The 17,799-nt window shown below is 38.0% G+C and overlaps 1 protein-coding gene across 6 annotated transcripts; it reads left to right on the top strand.

Moving 5' to 3' along the window:
* The first annotated feature begins 9,772 nt into the window (after positions 1 to 9,772).
* LOC149404247 (uncharacterized) lies at positions 9,773 to 13,088 on the top strand. Of its 6 annotated transcripts, none has more exons than XM_089607049.1 (6): positions 9,773 to 9,914; positions 10,387 to 10,802; positions 11,426 to 11,697; positions 12,011 to 12,221; positions 12,351 to 12,717; positions 12,818 to 13,088. In XM_089607049.1, the coding sequence occupies exons 2-6, from the start codon at positions 10,436 to 10,438 to the stop codon at positions 12,882 to 12,884; spliced, it is 1,284 nt and encodes a 427-aa protein (XP_089463175.1). In that variant the 5' UTR covers positions 9,773 to 9,914; positions 10,387 to 10,435; the 3' UTR covers positions 12,885 to 13,088. The 6 variants fall into 6 exon arrangements, with proteins under 6 accessions (XP_089463175.1, XP_089463172.1, XP_089463177.1 ...); XM_089607046.1 differs by having other exon boundaries at positions 9,775 to 9,914; positions 10,394 to 10,802; XM_089607051.1 differs by having other exon boundaries at positions 9,775 to 9,914; positions 10,394 to 10,787; positions 12,818 to 13,087.
* The last annotated feature ends 4,711 nt before the right edge of the window (positions 13,089 to 17,799 follow it).

The raw sequence follows: 17,799 nt of genomic DNA on the forward strand, positions 1-17,799 counted from the left end.
GATGCTTCACAAGCAGCCACATATTCTGCCTCCATTGTGGAGTCAGCAATGCAAGATTGCTTAATACTCCTCCACACGACAGCTCCACCATTAAGGATGAACACAGATCCTGAAGTGGATTTCCTGGAATCCTTATCCTCTTGAAAATCGGAGTCGGTATATCCCGTCATAGTCAGGTCAGTACCTGAGTATGTAAGCATCAAGTTCCTAGTTCTTCGAAGATACTTAAGAACATGCTTAACAGCAATCCAGTGCTCGGGTCCAGGGTTGGATTGGAAACGGCTAACTACGCCAATGGCGAAACAGATGTCAGGTCTAGTGCAAAGCATAGCATACATAAGGCTTCCTACGGCAGAGGCGTAAGGAATTTTACTCATGTCTTCAATCTCTTGTGCAGTCTTGGGAGACTGGTCCTTAGAGAGTGAAGCTCCATGCCTAAAGGGTGTTTGGCCCTTCTTGGAGTCTTGCATTGAGAAGCGATCCATCACTTTATCAATATAAGACGCTTGAGAGAGCGACAGGGTCCGGTTTTTCCTATGTCGAAAGATTTGGATCCCCAGAATGTACGCGGCTTCTCCTAGATCCTTCATATCGAATTGCTTTGCTAACCAGACCTTAACCTCAGATAACTTACCCACGTCATTACCAATGAGTAGTATATCATCGACATATAGTACCAGAAACACAACTTTGCCTTCGTGTATTAACTTGTAAACACAAGGCTCATCTATTGACTGTTCAAAGCCAAAGCTCTTTACAGTTTCATCGAATCTAATATTCCATGACCTAGATGCTTGCTTTAATTCATAAATGGACTTAAGCAACTCACAAACCTTGGTCTCTTGACCTTCTTCCACGAAACCGTCTGGTTGAGCCATCTAAATGCGCTCGTCAAGATTGCCATTCAGAAAGGCTGTCTTGACATCCATTTTCCAGATCTCATAGTCGAGAGCTGCAGCTATGGATAGGAGTATGCGGATGGATTTAAGCATCGCGACTGGCGAGAAGGTTTCTTCATAGTCAATCCCTTCTTGTTGGGTATAACCCTTCGCCACAAGTCGTGCTTTGAACATCTCGACGTTCCCATCAGGACCCCTTTTCTTCTTGTATATCCACTTACACCCTACGGGTTTAATCCCTTCAGGAAGGTCTACAAGTTTCCAGACATTGTTGACATACATCGAGTGCATTTCAACTTTCATGGCGTCAAGCCAAAGGTTTGATTCAGAACAAGCCATCGCTTGGCTATAGGAAACAGGATCATCCATGTCAGAGACGGCTACAAGAGAGTCTCCATAAGACATGTACCTGTCAGGCTTTTGAGTAGCCCTCCCACTACGTCTAAGTACTACTTGACGAGATTCTGATGAGTTAGATTGTGTTTCAGTTGGGGTAAGAACAGTTCTTACAGATGAGGTAGAAGCTTCCTCACCCAACTTTTCTTCAAGCACAATTTTGCTTCTAGGTTTTGCATCTTTCATAAAGTCCTCCTCAAGGAAACGAGCATTCGTGCTAACGAAAGTCTTATCGTCCTCGGGACTATAGAAAGTAAAACCTTTGGTTTCCTTTGGATATCCCACAAACAGGCACAATTCTGACCTACTAGCCAACTTGCTAGTCTTTTGCCTCAGCACGTGTGCAGGGCAACCCCAAATTCGGATGCGGCCAAGATTCACTTTACGGCCAGTCCATCGTTCATAAGGAGTACCAGGAACCGTTTTGGACGGAACTTGGTTCAAAATATAGGCGGCTATTTCAAGGGCATATCCCCAAAAGGAAAGCGGGAGTGATGAGTAACTCATCATTGATCTAACCATCTCCATAAGAGTTCGGTTTCTTCTCTCTGACACTCTGTTTTGTTGAGGTGTGCCAGGTGCGGTAAGCTGAGAAGCGATACCTTCTTCTTTAAGAAAATCATCGAACTCTCCAGACATATACTCACCACCTCGATCAGATCGAAGGGTTTTGATCACTTTGCCAGTTTGCTTTTCCACTAAAGCCCTAAAGACCTTAAATACGTTAAAGGTCTCGGATTTGTGTTTGAGCAAATAGACAAACCCATATCGTGAGCAATCATCGGTGAAGGTAACGAAGTATTCGTATCCTCCACGTGCCTGTTGGTTGAGCGGACCACATACATCAGAATGTACTAGTTCCAGCAACTCAGTGGCTCTTCGACCCTTATCAGAGAAAGGTCGCTTAGTCATTTTTCCTTCTATGCAGAATTCACAAGTAGGTAGTGAACCTATTGCAGAGGCTTGGAGTGGACCATCCCTCACAAGTCTCTTAATCCTTTCTAGACTGATATGACCAAGTCTTAAGTGCCATAGGTGTGTTGATTTTGTTAGATCGGAGGATTCAGAAAGTTTGATCCTCTTTGGCTCCCTAATTAGATCATTATCTATTTCGGTGTCTAAAAGAGAAGGTTGAGTGGGATAGATGTAGAAAAGAGCATTCTTCATACATGCATCAGTGACAAAAGAATTATCAGGAAACGAAATACGAATTCCATTCTTAATGAACTTTAAACAATAATCTTGCTCACGAAGACGAGCTACGGATATTAAGTTCTTCCCAAAGGTAGGAACAAAATAAACATTATTCAAGTTTAAAGTGCGGTCTTCAAAAGACAGCGTCACGGATCCCACAACCTTTGCAGACACCAGGCTCCCATCACCCCATTTGAAACAGAACTCGCCTTCCTCTAAGCTTTTGGTTTTCTTGAAACCATTCAAGGAACAACAAATATGGTTAGTAGCAATGGAGTCAAGAATCCCCGTTGATACATTATCAGCTACTAAGCATGCTTCGGTAACTAGTACAATACTATGTTCCTTTGCTTTGAGATAGGCAGGACAGTTCTTTTTATCAGCTTTGTAAGGTCTGTTCTTAGTTCCAAAGGCGGAGGCTTTTTGCTCAGTAGCATGTGCCTCTCCTTGATTCCTCTTTCTCTTAGTGAGACCTACAGCAGTGTGAAGTCCCTTCATAAGCTTGGTAACAGTGTACTCTAGCTTGTTTATGAAGTAATTCATCTTGGAGGTATCAAGAGATGCGGGGAGAGTTTCTAAGATCATATCTATGATGTTCTTCCCATCAATCTCAGATCCTAGGATTTCCATTTTATTCAGAAAACTAATGATCAGTATCATGAAGTCTCCAACAGGAGTCCTAGCCTGCATATGACAGTTCATAAACTGTCGGACTGCTTGTAGCCTTGTTTGACGCCTTTGCCCTCCAAACATCTCACGGAGATTGTAGAGCATGTTAGCGGAAGTCTCGATGTCACGATGTTGCTCTTTCAGCATATTGTTCATAGATGCCAAGATATAGCACCTCACAATCTCATCGAATCGAAGCCTGGCCGCTAAGGCGTCATTGTCCTCTTGAGTTGAATCATCATTCGTCAGAGGAGGACACGGGGTGGTGAGTACCCATTTGTGCTTGTTAACGGTAGGTTTTATGTCGAGGTTACGTTTCGAATCTACGTAGTTTTCGTTTTCGAGTTTGATCGAGGAAAGAAAGATAGAGAGATGGTTGAGAGACATATTGCCTATATAAGTTGAAACAAGTTTATGATTAGTCTTTGGTTTAGGATTTAAGTTTTATTAAGACTTTTATAAAATCCAAAGGTGTTATAAACCAAACGATAATTTACTCCCTCAAGAGAATGCTGCAAAAAATCTCCTTTTATAAGTAAATGACACATCATTAATGCTAAGCCAAGATGTCAATACATCTATTTTGACTAGCCACCTTGTAAATTGGTTTGATCACTCACATCCTTTCGCAGGGCCTCGAGGGAGGATTACTAGGGATTGAGCCTAAGTGTGCAACCAACCACTTAGTCCAAAAGATCAACTTTGAAAAACAATCCCCCAAGGGGAGGCCTTGCCATCATCGTCTCACTCTCGGACGTAGCTCATTGAGCAATGATCAGAGCAAAGCGCCCTTGAGTACTCTCATTTAAGAGAGGGCCACGAGGGTGACTCTTAGTCCGGCGACACTTGCACTTTTCATTAGTGTTGGGGATCGTGGGTTACAAACAACAAGTATAACCCTCTCACTTAGTTTTTGGAGTTGGTTCATCGACTCTTATAAGTTCGGAAACAAATTTCCTAGTTACAGAGCGACAGAGCGGACAACTAGAAGAGAATCCTAGATCGACATGTTCAGAGTAGTATTAGTGCATAAAGGCACACGGTACATACTCGATCTTTTCCTATTTTCTATTTCGGGAAAGTGCATGAGGGAAGTGTGAACTTCAACTCACTCGAACACTTGAAAGTTTGAGATTACACATCTTTTTATTTTTCGGCTTGTCCACAAAGAGACCTCCCACTCAAATTTTCAAGAGCATATAGATTTTGAACATATGTGATATAGATATAGTTTTGAAAACATTTTGAAAACTTATTTGATTTGGATGACAAAATATTTTCAAGTTTGAAAGTGAAAACGGTTTTTCAAAATTCAAACTAGTTTTGTAAAAACTCAATTTCAATTAAACTTTTCAAAAATCAAAACATTTTAATCTTACACATCATGTTTATAATCATATGAAAAACATTTTTGCTCAAGAAAATTTTCTCATTAGAGTTCTATAACTCATGGTAGTGGGTTTGAAAATCCGGATTTCTAAAAAACTGGAGTTTCAACACAGCCGCGCACCTCGGAGTAAAATCGCCATATCTGGCGGTTCCGATGTCCTTTTCAGCCAAAACCGGTGGCATTGGACAGAGGACAGACAGAGCTTTAATTTAATTCAAGAATAATTAAATTTTGATTTCTGAGCAGAGAGTTATGCCACTTTTAATGCGGATTTACTCCAGCTCGAAGAAAAAGAAATAATTAAAGCTTGGTCCTTTTTAGGTGCGAAAAAGAATCGAGTGTAACGGAACGTTTTATGAAGGTTGTTAAAGCTTTTATTTGTGTTTTATTAGCAAGGTAATAACAAGGCATAAAAGAAATAACAACAAGCATAAAACGATTCAACTAAAAATAAGAAACTAGCAGGACAAGAAAACTAGTCACAAAATTTTACTCGAAATTTCTCAAACCTTTAAAACACGTTTTTCAATATAAAAAATTAAAAACTTTTAGAACTGATTCTAATGTGTTTTAAAAACATCCCAAAATCATATAAAAACAACATGGTTTTTAATTTAAAGACATGAGCAATAAATTAAAAAAAAATCTAAGATAACAATTCTAACTTGTCACAAAATTAGTAAACTTTCGAAAACGATTTTCAAGCTCATAATTTTAAATACATGTACATGCTAATCTTTGACCATAGCTCTGATACCATTTGTTGGAATTGATCTAGGGTTTAAGAAAAAGATTAAACGCTTCGGGAAGCGGCGGAATTTTAAAAAATTTCTTTACAAGTAAAAACAGTTTTTACTAACCTAGACAAAGAGCAAGTACATGTAATTAAAAACTAATATGAGCTAGAAGTTTACTAACCTTTCTTGAAGCTTGAACTTTGAAGAAGCTTTTGGAAAGTTTGCAACGGTCGTCTCCCCTCGCAGCACGTCTCTCTTTCTTTCCTCGGCACCTCGAGCAACCACGATAGTTTCTATCACTAAATCACTCGAAATAAAAGGAATCAGTGAGTGGGCACTTTTAAACACTACGACTTAAGAACGAGTCTCGAAGTCGCAGAGCTAAACTCTAGGTCAAGTGAGGACCTAGGTGCCAAAGCAAAAAATCGAAAATAAACTAGAGAGAGAGAGAGGATTTCGGCCACAAGTTCTAGAGAGAGAGTCTCTCAAATATCTTAAACTTGGATGAATGAAATGTGAGGAAATGAGGCTCCTATTTATAGGAGAGGTCTCACCTTCAATAAGGTAGTTTCCTCTTATATAGAATATCACATATTCATGAGCCAATTTCCTCTTTTTCCCTTTGAGACACTCGGCCAACACAAGGCTTCTAGAAGCCTTGATTTGTTTCCTATTTTGTTCAAGGCTTGCCTTTTCTCTCAACATGGCCGATTCCCTTATGCATGCATATGCAAATTTGTTTCCTCTTTTTCTTTTGGCAAGTATCTAAATACATTTATGCACAAAATAAACTCTCCTATTTCTCTATAGGGTAGGCGCCCAACATGTCTCTAGAAGGAGCTTCTAGAAGCTTCTTCATTTATTCATGAGAACATGAAAAAGGCCCATTAAGAATTTTCAATAAAACTCTTATGAAATGAAATTAATTCACGAGGCCCAAATGATCAAGTCATGGCCGAGTGACATTAAGTCATCAAATGAACTTGTCAAAAAATTTATTGACATTCATTTCATCATTTGTCTCAAAAGATAAAAATACCCTTTTAACTATTTTCGTTCTAGTTTTGACTTAGCTTCCAGTTTAACTATTCATATCGATGTGATTCGTGACAGTGACCTCATGGACCCAAATGAACAAAGCTTGAGCTAAACACTTGGACTCAAAAGTTCACAAACCTTTTCCAAGTTTAGCTTAATGCCAACTGACTCCACTAAAGAGTTGACACTGAAAATCTCTCGGTTCAAATGAATTTGTTTTCTACTCAAGAATTCGACCTAATTTATAATGAGCGGATCCACTGAATATTATCTATGTTCACCCTTCATGAATGTCATCAGCTAGTCGGGATTTACTAAATTACCATTTTACCCTTCTAGCTGTTATTTCCTCAACTCCTTTGTCGCTTGTGAATAAGTTAGAAACAATGTATTGACGAGGAGCTAACAAGTCACATTGTTTCATCCAAAAGAGTCAGGACTCAATTTGGACACTGTCCAGTTCATTTATTCACACTCCAAGGAACAAAGCATGAGGTGACATACATTGCATTTCAGCAATCTTGTACATGAATTCCATATCTATGAGAACTTCACAAAGTTACTCATGACATTCTCACAACTTAGTACTTCACCAATAGGCCCTTTTCGGAATCACATAGTGAGTCCGAACTCTGACTTTCTCAAATGAGAATACTAAGGTGTGAAATGACATGTCTCATTTCAGGATTAAGGTAAGCATGATGCAATTCATACATAGTGACTTCGAGACATAAGAGGTTAAATGGTTTATTCTTATCTTGTCTCTAGAAGTGCACTGGTCAATTCAGTACCTTCGGAAGATACCTAGAAGAACTATAGAGTCTCCAACTCTCAATGCCCCATAACCAGACATCATAGATTCTCCTAACAATCATACTGAGGTCAATAGTCCTTTGACCCTTAGATTGCGAATATATCGTTTTAAGCAAACTACGAAGAGTTTGTTCATGCAAATCTACATTTGTCTCTTCGTAAGTTGTTAAGTTTGTTTATGGACTAAAAGACTAAGGTTTTATCATAAAGCTTCAAACAAAGAAAGAATGAATGAACGTTTCAACTTTATTATTAAATGAATAGGCAATTACAAGCCAGAGTCTTCATGAGACTTTATTACATCAAATGTACAAAATAAAGACTACAACTCTTCTTGTGGGCACCATTGACAACAACCGTGCCATGCACAGGTCGCTTCGCAGCCAGTCGGCTGTGGTACCTCACGTTCCTTGCCTTTAGTTGGCGGATATTCTCCTCCAATTTCATGATGCGGTTGTCCCTGCTATCAGGAGATGGAGATGGCGAGCGAGTCGAGCTCTCTTCATGGAGCGACTCTTCGTTACCATGCGCTCGAGAGCGCAAGAAGTAATTTTTGGTCCCAGTGACGTTATCGGGGTTGTTCACGCCCTCAGAACGTACGGGTGGTTGACTACTCATCTTTTCTCAAGTTCGAGAAAGTTGAGTTTGTAGAAGAAAAGAAGAAGATGAACAGAAGGGATTTCGGGTTGAACAGGTCGGGAAGTCCCTTCCTTCTAGCGCCAAAATATTGTCGCACGAAAATAAACAACTATTGAATACCTCAGGCGGTTTAATCCAAGGCCGGACCAAGTGATCGCACCCGGGCCAAGAGTGTGAACTCGAAAGTCTCGAGCTAGGTTTTCTCCGGTCAACCCGCCTCTCGGAAGAGGGAAGGGGTGAGGATGAGGAGTGACCGTGCCTTTTGTGTATAGGCTGCCTACGTACCCGTGCGTGGGATCAGGTCAGAACGTAGTTCAAGCGTGTAAGACGTAGTATGAGGCACGGAGCCTTGGTGGAGAAGCGTGCTCGACGAAGGAGACGAGGCGCGGAGGAGTCCTTGGCGGCGTCTCGGAACTTCGGAGATCGCGTACGCGTCTAGCGTGTTAGACGCGTTAAGGGACTCTAGTTGAGAACCCTATGAGCGTGCTTGAGCACTAGGGGCGTTCGGTCAGAGGGAGCGACGTCCGGGAAGTCCCCGTGAGTGCTTCGAAACCTCTGAGAACGAGAGAGACTTGCGAAAATGCTTCAGGCCAAAGATGGCATCAAGAGAAGCAGAGGAGAGCGAGAATTCGAGCGTATCGATATGAGATGAAGGGATGGCTTCCCCCTGAGTGAGAGGGGGTTTATATAGGTGTTTGAGGGCCTTAGGAAGGTCTTTCGTCGTCCATGTGGGACTAGGGGCGCGCACCTCTTCAAGTGGAGGCGTACAAGAGGCAGCGCGCACACTACGCGTGGCGCGCGACCCGCGGCGCGCAGACTGCGCCGCTCAGCGCGCGGCGCAGTGGGCGCGGCGCGCGCTGGGCCGTGTCTTCGTGGGCTTTTCGCGATCGTCGTCCTTCCGGGCCCGTTGAGCTATTGTGGGCTTTGTATTTCAGGTTTATGACACAAATGTATCTATTCGACGGATAGAATTCGAGTCGAAACTCGACTCGAGGAGCGAGACTCGACTCGAGGAGACTGAATCAAGTCTCAACTCGAGGGGCGAGGCTCGACTCGAGGAGCCGACTCAAGTCTCAACTCGAGGGGCTAGGCTCGACTCAAGGAGTCAAGAGCTTGGGCGAGGGCTTGAAGGCTTGCTGCTCTTCAGAACCTCCGGCCTGACCATCGGCCCTTTGAGCGACGTGTCTTCTTGGTGTCTCGGGTTTTCCGAAAACGACCGACAACAATGAACATTAAATATTTGATCCTTATATATTTAATAACAACCAACAATCAAACATTTGTGATATGATCCCTACCCTTTGTTAATCGAACCGTAAAATCAAAATCAGTGTGTTATATGTTGTATCGAGCAGTAAAGATACAAGCTTTAATTTTCTCCTATACATACACCTCGTGCTTACCATATTTTGACACTAAACTTCTCTTTCCCTTTCCACGATTTTTTTGGGGGAAGTCTTTGACGAATATTCAGATTTCTTCGCCAATGATATTTTTTTTCCATAATTCGATCTCTCTGTTGGTGATTACTTCGTCTCAGATTAGTTCATGGATTTAGAATATCAATATAAGGATTTTTAATTGGGTATTTTCGACTTTAGGATTTTCAAATCTGGCATTTAGATAAGGATTTTAGTAAGTAATATTTAGGATTTATGATGTTTGAGTTTTAAAATAATAAGAAGATAAAATGAATTAAAAGTTATACTAATGTCTTCTGAATAGGGTACACATGCGAAACACGAGATAAAAAAAAATAATTGAATCGAAAAATATTTGACGGAAGGATTTGGTTTGAAACAAAATGAAATATTCGAGATAAATGGTTGACAAAATAAATGTAAAAGGTAAATTTTTATCGATGAATTTTATTATTATTATTATTATTATTTTTGTTAGTTATAAATAGAGTATGATCATGTTAGAGATAAAATATTATTTTTATTTTGGAAGAAAATATAAAATTCTATTTGACTCCATTTTAGAGTACTTGACGTATATGGGCTCGGGCCTGGTAAAGCTCTTCCTGGCTGGGTTCAATATCGGTTTTGGAATTGTTAGACCTAAGTGTCCTCTCACGAAACCCTCTAAGCTCTCAGTGGTCGCTCTTTGGGACTCCCGTTGTCACTTAGCCTCAAGGTTGTTCCCGAGAAAAGGCAAATCCTTCTAATTCGTCGACATTTTAAAGCTTGAGTTTCTTTCCTGTTGTTTCTCTTAGCTCAGCTCCGAGTTTCTCTCAAACAACTAGGTGTTATGTGTCCTCTTGATATTCTATTCTGTTCTTGGTGTCTGATTCTGAACTTACTCTGATGTTTATTGTTGGATTTCAATACGTTGATTTGTATTATCTGAGTCTGAGGTATTCTGGTATCGATTTGCATAATGTTCAAAGTCTGATGTCATTTTCACAGGCTCAGATAGAATAATTCCCTAGCTTCAGTTTCAGACCCAATTATTCTGGCTATTGGCTAGAAAAATTGGAAACCGAAGTGATAAAGTTTCAACCCTAAAAAATAACATATGAATCCAACATTTGTCATCTTCACATATTCAATGCTTCATTATCATACATATCTGAATGCTTTGCTTTCTTTCATTTGTTCGATCCAAGCGTACAGTAGTAGTTCAGTTCTGCGTCAGATTAGAGAAAGAGAAAGAAGATGAGCCATTTCAATACGAGCGATTTCCCTCAGCCTCAGCTTCGCTCTACCATCCCCAATACGAGTGATTTCCCTCAGCCTCAGCTTTGCTACACCATCCCGACAATCGTTAACGACTCTAAACAACATGCTGTGCAGCTGGTTCAAACTCCGGCATCGATTTCTCCTGCCAAAGTTCCTCCCATTCCTCCTCTGACAGCCACTCCTCCGGCCGTGGCGAGCTCGACAGTCGTTTACTACTCTATACCCGATGCCACGCTGCCGGTTCAAACTCCGGCAGGGATTTCTTCTGCCGAAATTCCTCCCATGCCTTCTCTGACAGCCACACCTCCGGCCCCGGCAAGCTCTTTCCGTAAGTCTCTTTTAGGTAATGGTATTAAATGGTCTCTCTTTTAGGTTTAAGGTTTTTGATTATCCGTAGTTTAGTGTAAGGGGATGTAAAAAAATCTGGGGGGGTTCTTCTAATTTTGTATTTTTTAATGTAAAATGAATAAAAATTAAATTAAATAATAGATACAAATGTAAAAATTAAAAATTAAGGGGTGCTGTAAGCAGGGATAGAGTCAGAATCATTAGTGATAGGGGCTAAATTTTTATTTTGTTAATGTAAAGTATAATAATTTTTTATTTTAACGAGGAGTTGTATTAAGGGTGATTCTCAGAACCTTGCTAGTCCCCAGTTTGATTCTCCTTGGGCAGAACGATTCGGGGTAGGCTTCTGGTCGATAATGGCAGGGCATGGTGGATTTTAGTCAGGTCTAACTTGGACACCACGATTATCATAAGCAAGTATTTTATTTTAATAATAGAAAAAATGTTTAAAAAATAAAAATTGAGCCCATGCTGCCTCTGCCTCCCTGAGTCCAGTAAGGTGATTTGGATCTATATTTTTTTCTTTTCAAATTTGTAGTATTTATTTTTATAGTGATTGTATTCGTGTAATTGTTCAATCTTTTCCGTTAGTCTTTACACTAGTTGGAATATATGCAGAACTTACCAATCAACCGTACAAGAACCTTTTGCAAGAGTTTTTGCAAAAGTCGAATTTGCCGTTGCCCGTGTACAATACAGTTAATGAGGGTCTCCAACACGCCCCAAAGTTCAGGTCGACGGTGTGTGTGAATGGTGTCGAGATAACGTCGCAGAAAACTTTTTGGACCCGCAAAGAAGCCGAAAAGTTTGTTGCTGCGCTCGGTTACAAATCTATTGTCGAGAATAAAATAGAGGAAGTCCCTCGAAATGATTCTCCTCTTCCCCAAGAGGTTTATTCATTTTTCATAAATGTGATATAATATTTTAAGCCAATAAGTTGGAAGCTTGTCTAGAGTATCTACTTAAAAGGAATGTTCATAATTTGTTGTGATGTCTCTGGTGATCTTGTTTATGAATTATCAAATATAATTTACATTCTGCTTTGCTGCTGTATCGTAAACCTTGAACTTGAAGATACCGATTACTGTGTGAGGACATTGTTTTTTTCTTTTCTATTATGTGAAATTAAGCTCAAGTGAGGTTTTTTTTTTTTTTTTTTTTTTTTTTTTAACTCATCTTCTCAATTGTATGTTTCTTGATCAGGAAAAAGTTATTTGCAAGTCTATCTTGCATGAGTTAGCAGCAAAGATGAAATGGGAAACACCTTCATACAATACCAGTCAGCGCGAAGGAGGGCTTCCGATCTTTGTATCTTCTTTAGTATTCAACGGGGTTCCATACAATGGCCGCCCGGGTAAAAACAAGAAAGAAGCCGAACAATTGGCCGCTCAAGCTGTTGTGACGTCACTATTAAGTATCTTCTTTCTATCTTTGTTCTTTTAAATATATATATATATATATATATATATCTATTGCTTGTATCACCCATGGCTTTTGAGTAAATTTTTGTACTGAGAATTAATATGTTATTCTTCTTCTTCAGATGATCCGATGTCTGGGGAAGTTCTGTGTGACATCATTAATGCCAAAAGAAAGGTTTTCGGGACATCTCTGAATGCTGATGATAGTAATAATAATCACCCGAAAGTTGCTGATAATGTTGTATCTGGTGCTGAGCTGATTCACGGGATCAAATTTGAAAAGCCGGGCAGTCCTCTCCGAGGGACAATTCTCGCGAGGCCGACCTCTTCGTCATCACAAAAAGCAGCAGCGACGGAATTACCAATCGAATTCGTGCCTCTGAGCTCTTCTCCACTTTCCGTTTCCGCGGAAGCTAATCCACTCCCATCAAAAAAGCGACGTAAGAACAAGAAGAAATCAAACAAGAGATTGTGCTTGGGTGATGCCGAGTAAGTTTGTTTTTCGTCTTTCTATTTTACAACCGTTCTCCACTAATTTTTATTTTATATTTTTATGTTGTATGACCGAAGTTTTGTGGGAATTTTGCAGGATTGTACTGAATAATACAATAGCTTCCAGCAAACCTCCAATTTCTTCTGTGCCTCTGACAATGTAAAAGCTAGAGATGAACGATTTAAGTAATTAAGTTATAGCCAAGACTTGTTCTTGAGATTTTCTCTGTGAATATGGACTCTTAGTCTTGTCTAAAGCCCTTTTGTATCTGGACAATGTAGTAATAATGTCCAAGATGTGTTAAAAACAATATATGAGCTCTACCATAGTTTAAAATATCGGCGCCAATATTTTGCTATCGAACCTACCTCGGTACAAAAAAAAAGAAAAAAAGATTATATATCATTTTCAATTTATGGATACTCATTTTGATATCGTGATATTTTGACGAAATGTCAAAATATTGCGATCTCTTGGCAGTCAAAATAGCTAAACTATCGACCAAATTTGAAAATAAATCGATAAAAATTGAATTTTTTTATAAAACAAATTGTGTCAAAGCTCTCAGCCCATCGACGTGGGCCAAATAAAAAATATACTTTTGCAAGCTCGTTATAATAATAGGCTCGTCCGGATGTGTATAACGAAGAAGTCCACTTTTTTATAGTGTATTGTTGTGAAACTCGTTTTTCACAATCAATTTCGGACTTTTTCTTCCACTTATTTTTGCACGTGTATATATATACATAGCTCTCTTTTTGTTATGATAAAAAAAAGCTCTTATGTTGCTAAAATGCTTACACGCATGTTTTGTTTTGTTGCTAATTTTATTTTCTTGCTTTTTTTTTCTTTTATTTTATTTAATATTATCAATATTTTCTTATTTATATTCTATCATACATCTAGATTTATGTATATACTGAGACAAAACCTATTTATATATGTATATTTTAATTACAATTAAATAATATACGTTTGTAAAAGGAAAAAAAAATCAAGCTTTCATATATATATATATATATATATATATATATATATATATATATATATATATATATATAACTTATCATTAATTAAAAGTATGCAAATTACATAAAATTAATAATTGAGTTTACATTAAAATTTGATAGCTTTATCATACTATAATTTGTAGGACATATTTTTGATTAATTTGTTTTCTTAATCTTAATCTTAGTATCAGTTTAGAACTATTTGTCATTAGAATTTGAAGTTGAAGAGATATATATATATATATATATATATATATATATATATGTATCTATATATATGTATATACATATTGGTTTTTTTTTAATTATATTTTGTTATAAGATTTTTTGTCGATATATCTGTTGGTACTTAATATATCATCGATAGTCGATATTCAAATTGTTATAAGATACTTGTCGATATATCCGTCGGTAATCGATATATCAGTAAATCAGAACTTCGGTATCAGTATTGGTGTCGGTATTTTAGTCATTGTGTTCAGCTATATGACTTTGTTACGTCCAATAGCAATGTGGTTGATATTGGTGTTTTCATTCGTCACTAGAGATAAAGAAAGTAATGATGGTCGAAAGTTGATTATTTTGGTGCAGTCTCATCTTATGGTTTCATTGCTTAAAGTAGAATGTGTTTGTTACATAAAAAAAATTGCATAAATATGCTCTACCCAAATAGTGTTAACATTAGACAGCATTATTTTTAAAATTTCATAAAAAATTACAGCAGAATTTGACATCTATGAGTAGGATCTGACCTTAAATAAATATTTTTATAGAATATCAAAAACTAAAACGTCAATTATTTCGCGTTTGATTTCAATGACAAAATAGCTAAACGTATGATATTCTTATATCACACGACTAGACACTCAAGCATGCTTTCCTTGGGTTTATTTCTAAAGAAAATTTTGCTTTCTACACCTCATAGTATGCTAAACTATTTGTTTATGTCTGGTTGTTGGAAAGTGACCAAAGTGAGCTTTCAACATATCTTTATTTTTAGCAATATAAATCTATTTGAATTTCATCGAAATTCATCATATGTCGTAACTCAACTGATTCAAATTTTAAATAATAATCAAGGGTTAGCACCTAAGAGGATTTTTTGTTGCCCTTGAATATCATCAGATGAAATTAAATTCAATCGGCTCTTGAAAAATAGAGTTGAAAAACATGATTTTTTAGGCAATGGTATTTTCATACAAAAAGTGCCAAAAAGTTTGATTTTGTAACTATACAGCAAAAAGTTTGAATTTACCTAATCGGCCAATTTTTAAGTCAACATTTACCGATGGAAATGAGCTATTGAAGGAAGAAAAATGTAATAAATATAATTTCTCAAAGTTGAAAAATATGTTTTTTTCACCCTAAAATAGAAAGTAGAAACTTCAACTTTTACCATCTAAATATATATATAAAAAAAAGATTTTATGTCACAAAATAATTCAAAAACATGTAACAAATAAGATAAAGAATAAGGGTAAATTACATATTCGCCCCTGAACTGTTTGCACCTCTAACAACTCACGCTTCATGTGTCCCCTTCTTTCATTGGCCTCTGAAATCATATACACATAATTATTCAACAGAGCAAAACTTGTAAGCAAGTTTTGTTATGTCTAGGATATTTCAGTCAAATTGAGACGATTATTAAAAAAAAATAAGAGCAGATATTGAAGTGCATTTAAAAGTTAAGGGTACTTTAAAAAACTAGGCACTAAATTAGGAAATTTCACAGAGAAATGTTACGCATGATATCTTAAGTTTGACAATATCCTTCGAAGAATAGATCATGGGGAAAGGCTTTGTCGCTGTTAAGTAGAAGTTCCCCTCCTTAAATCGCCAAAGTGTTGTCGTTGATTTTTGGGCAACGATTTATGAACTTAAAAGGTACGATCCATGACCGAATCAAGTAATCGTACTCAAGCCTAGGTGTGTTAAACTTAAAGTCTCGAGTTTTCTTTATGTGTTCCAAGAAACGTTCTCCGTTTGTCATGGTGGTTGAGAATAAGAAGAATAAGAAATCTAGTAGGGATTACTTGTGTTGATGTGGGACAAGCAACATTATTTGAGAGTGTTTGTAGAAGAATTAGAGTAGAACGGGGTGCGAAGAGTCCTTGGAGGCGTTCAAGTTACTTGTTTTCCTCGCAAGAGGGTGGTATTATAGGTGTGTGGGTGCTCAAGGAACCCTAAATGGATAGGTTGGGCATGCAAAATGTGGGGGGAGGCCGTGCAGGCCCGCACTAACCTGGTAGCCGGCAATCGTCATGTTTCTAGATGTTGCGCGCAAGAGGCACTCAATGAGCATGCGTGAAGGCTAATGGACGGCATGCGCAATGTTGGCGTGGCGTGCCTGCTGCTGGGTGTGATGCACACATTGTCGGAGTGTCGCACTTAAGTTGTGCGAGGCTCGTTTTTCGTTGTTTCTTTGCCTTCATGGCTCAAGTTGTTTGTAGCTGCGATATGGCCAATAATGATTCTTTCTAATCCTCTATGAGTTCCAAGAACGACTCGGCAACAATATGTAAAATGTTTTTTTTTTTTTTTTCACAATAATCAGCTACATGAACTCAATTTAAAGATTTGTATATTTTTTAAATGAATAAAACCAATTATTAACAATTATATTAGAGTAAAGGTTTGTTATCTAACAAAACGATTTTGCCACTAACAACACCGGTATCAGAGGGATTATTCGTTTATGATACCAAGTGTGTCATTCCCAACAACTTGTATAACAGCTATGGTTAATTTTTTTTTAAAACTCTTTTCTCTCTAAAAATCTTTTAATTGATCGATAAATTATGTTTTGATCAAAACATATTTGAATGGTTTGAAATAATTCAATAATGTTTATGTGATTTATTTTTGGTTTGATTGATCACGTCGAATTCTTCATGTATATTTTTTTTCCTTACATTTATGTCAAACCCCAATCAAATGGTATTGATTTTTAGAATTCATTTTATTTATATAAAAATAAATTATGAACGAATCAACGAGATAAGATCCCGTGCATCTACAATATCGATGAGGTATGGGGCTATACGACTCCAGCCCGTGCGGACGCCACGGTTGGAAGGGAGCAGCGTGGGTGATCTTTAGCACTCCATGGCCCCACATCGTGTGGAAGCCAGCAGCATTGTCCGTGACTTGCAACGCGGAGGCGTGGTGTCCCTACAATATGCATAGCGGGCCTACACTACGCACGGCGCGCCTCCCTAGGGTGAGATTTTGATGGCTAGGCTTCTCGGCCCAGCAAGGAAATATGCATTGGGGCTCACGCCCACGGTGCAAATTTGTGCCACCAAACTCCTAGTTTATTGTTCTTTTTTTCAAATTGGGCTTACGGCCCAATTCCTCCAAGTGTAGGCTTTTGCTCTTACACAATCAATACTATTTAATAATTATAATAGAATTAATTCAATATTAACACATAAGGCCAATTATGTGAATTTGGCCGAACAACTCCTCAAGGTCAATTGGATTGGGCCTTAGATTATTTAATAAGCTTAAAATTGATTTCTCTCCCTCTAGAATTAGACGCGATAAAAAGATAATAATAAAAAAAAAAATAACACCATTTTCATTGCTTCCTTGCATGATTGCTTCTATGTGTGATTGCTTGCTTGTATGTTTTATTTGGCTTATTCATATGCTGAGAGAGTTATTTGTTAGGCTTTTATTGTTTATGGACTTTCTCATTTAATTGTAAATCTATTTAGTATGAATAGAATAATTAATTAATAATTGAGTAAACTAGAACAACATGCTTTGTCAAAATACCGATAATAGATTAAGCTGTGGGGTTCTTAAAAAGACATATTGTCTCACCTTCCCAACCGGAAGCCAAGCGTGAAGTTACTATATTAGGTCCTTAATTCAAGATTAGAAATAATACTCCAAAGACCTAATATTCTAAGCAACTTGATACAAGGGTTTTATAAGAGTAGCTTATAAAACTCATGTCATATGACTAGTAATCTGATAAGCATGTCACAGGCAGTGATCATCTAATCTAAATGACTAGTAGATTAAAAACTTAGAACACTTTAATATAGTGAGTCAAGC

Source organism: Urtica dioica, chromosome 2 (genome assembly GCF_054948205.1).
Source record: "Urtica dioica subsp. dioica isolate 48M chromosome 2, U.dioica_male_clone48M_v1_H2, whole genome shotgun sequence".
Lineage (NCBI taxonomy): Eukaryota > Viridiplantae > Streptophyta > Magnoliopsida > Rosales > Urticaceae > Urtica > Urtica dioica.

Coding starts and splice junctions, on each gene's coding strand:
- LOC149404247 (XM_089607049.1), top strand. CDS start 10,436: ATGAGCCATTTCAATACGAGCGATTTCCCTCAGCCTCAGCTTCGCTCT. Junction 11,698..12,010: donor ATTCTCCTCTTCCCCAAGAG/GTTTATTCATTT, acceptor TTTCTTGATCAG/GAAAAAGTTATTTGCAAGTC. Junction 12,222..12,350: donor TGTTGTGACGTCACTATTAA/GTATCTTCTTTC, acceptor CTTCTTCTTCAG/ATGATCCGATGTCTGGGGAA.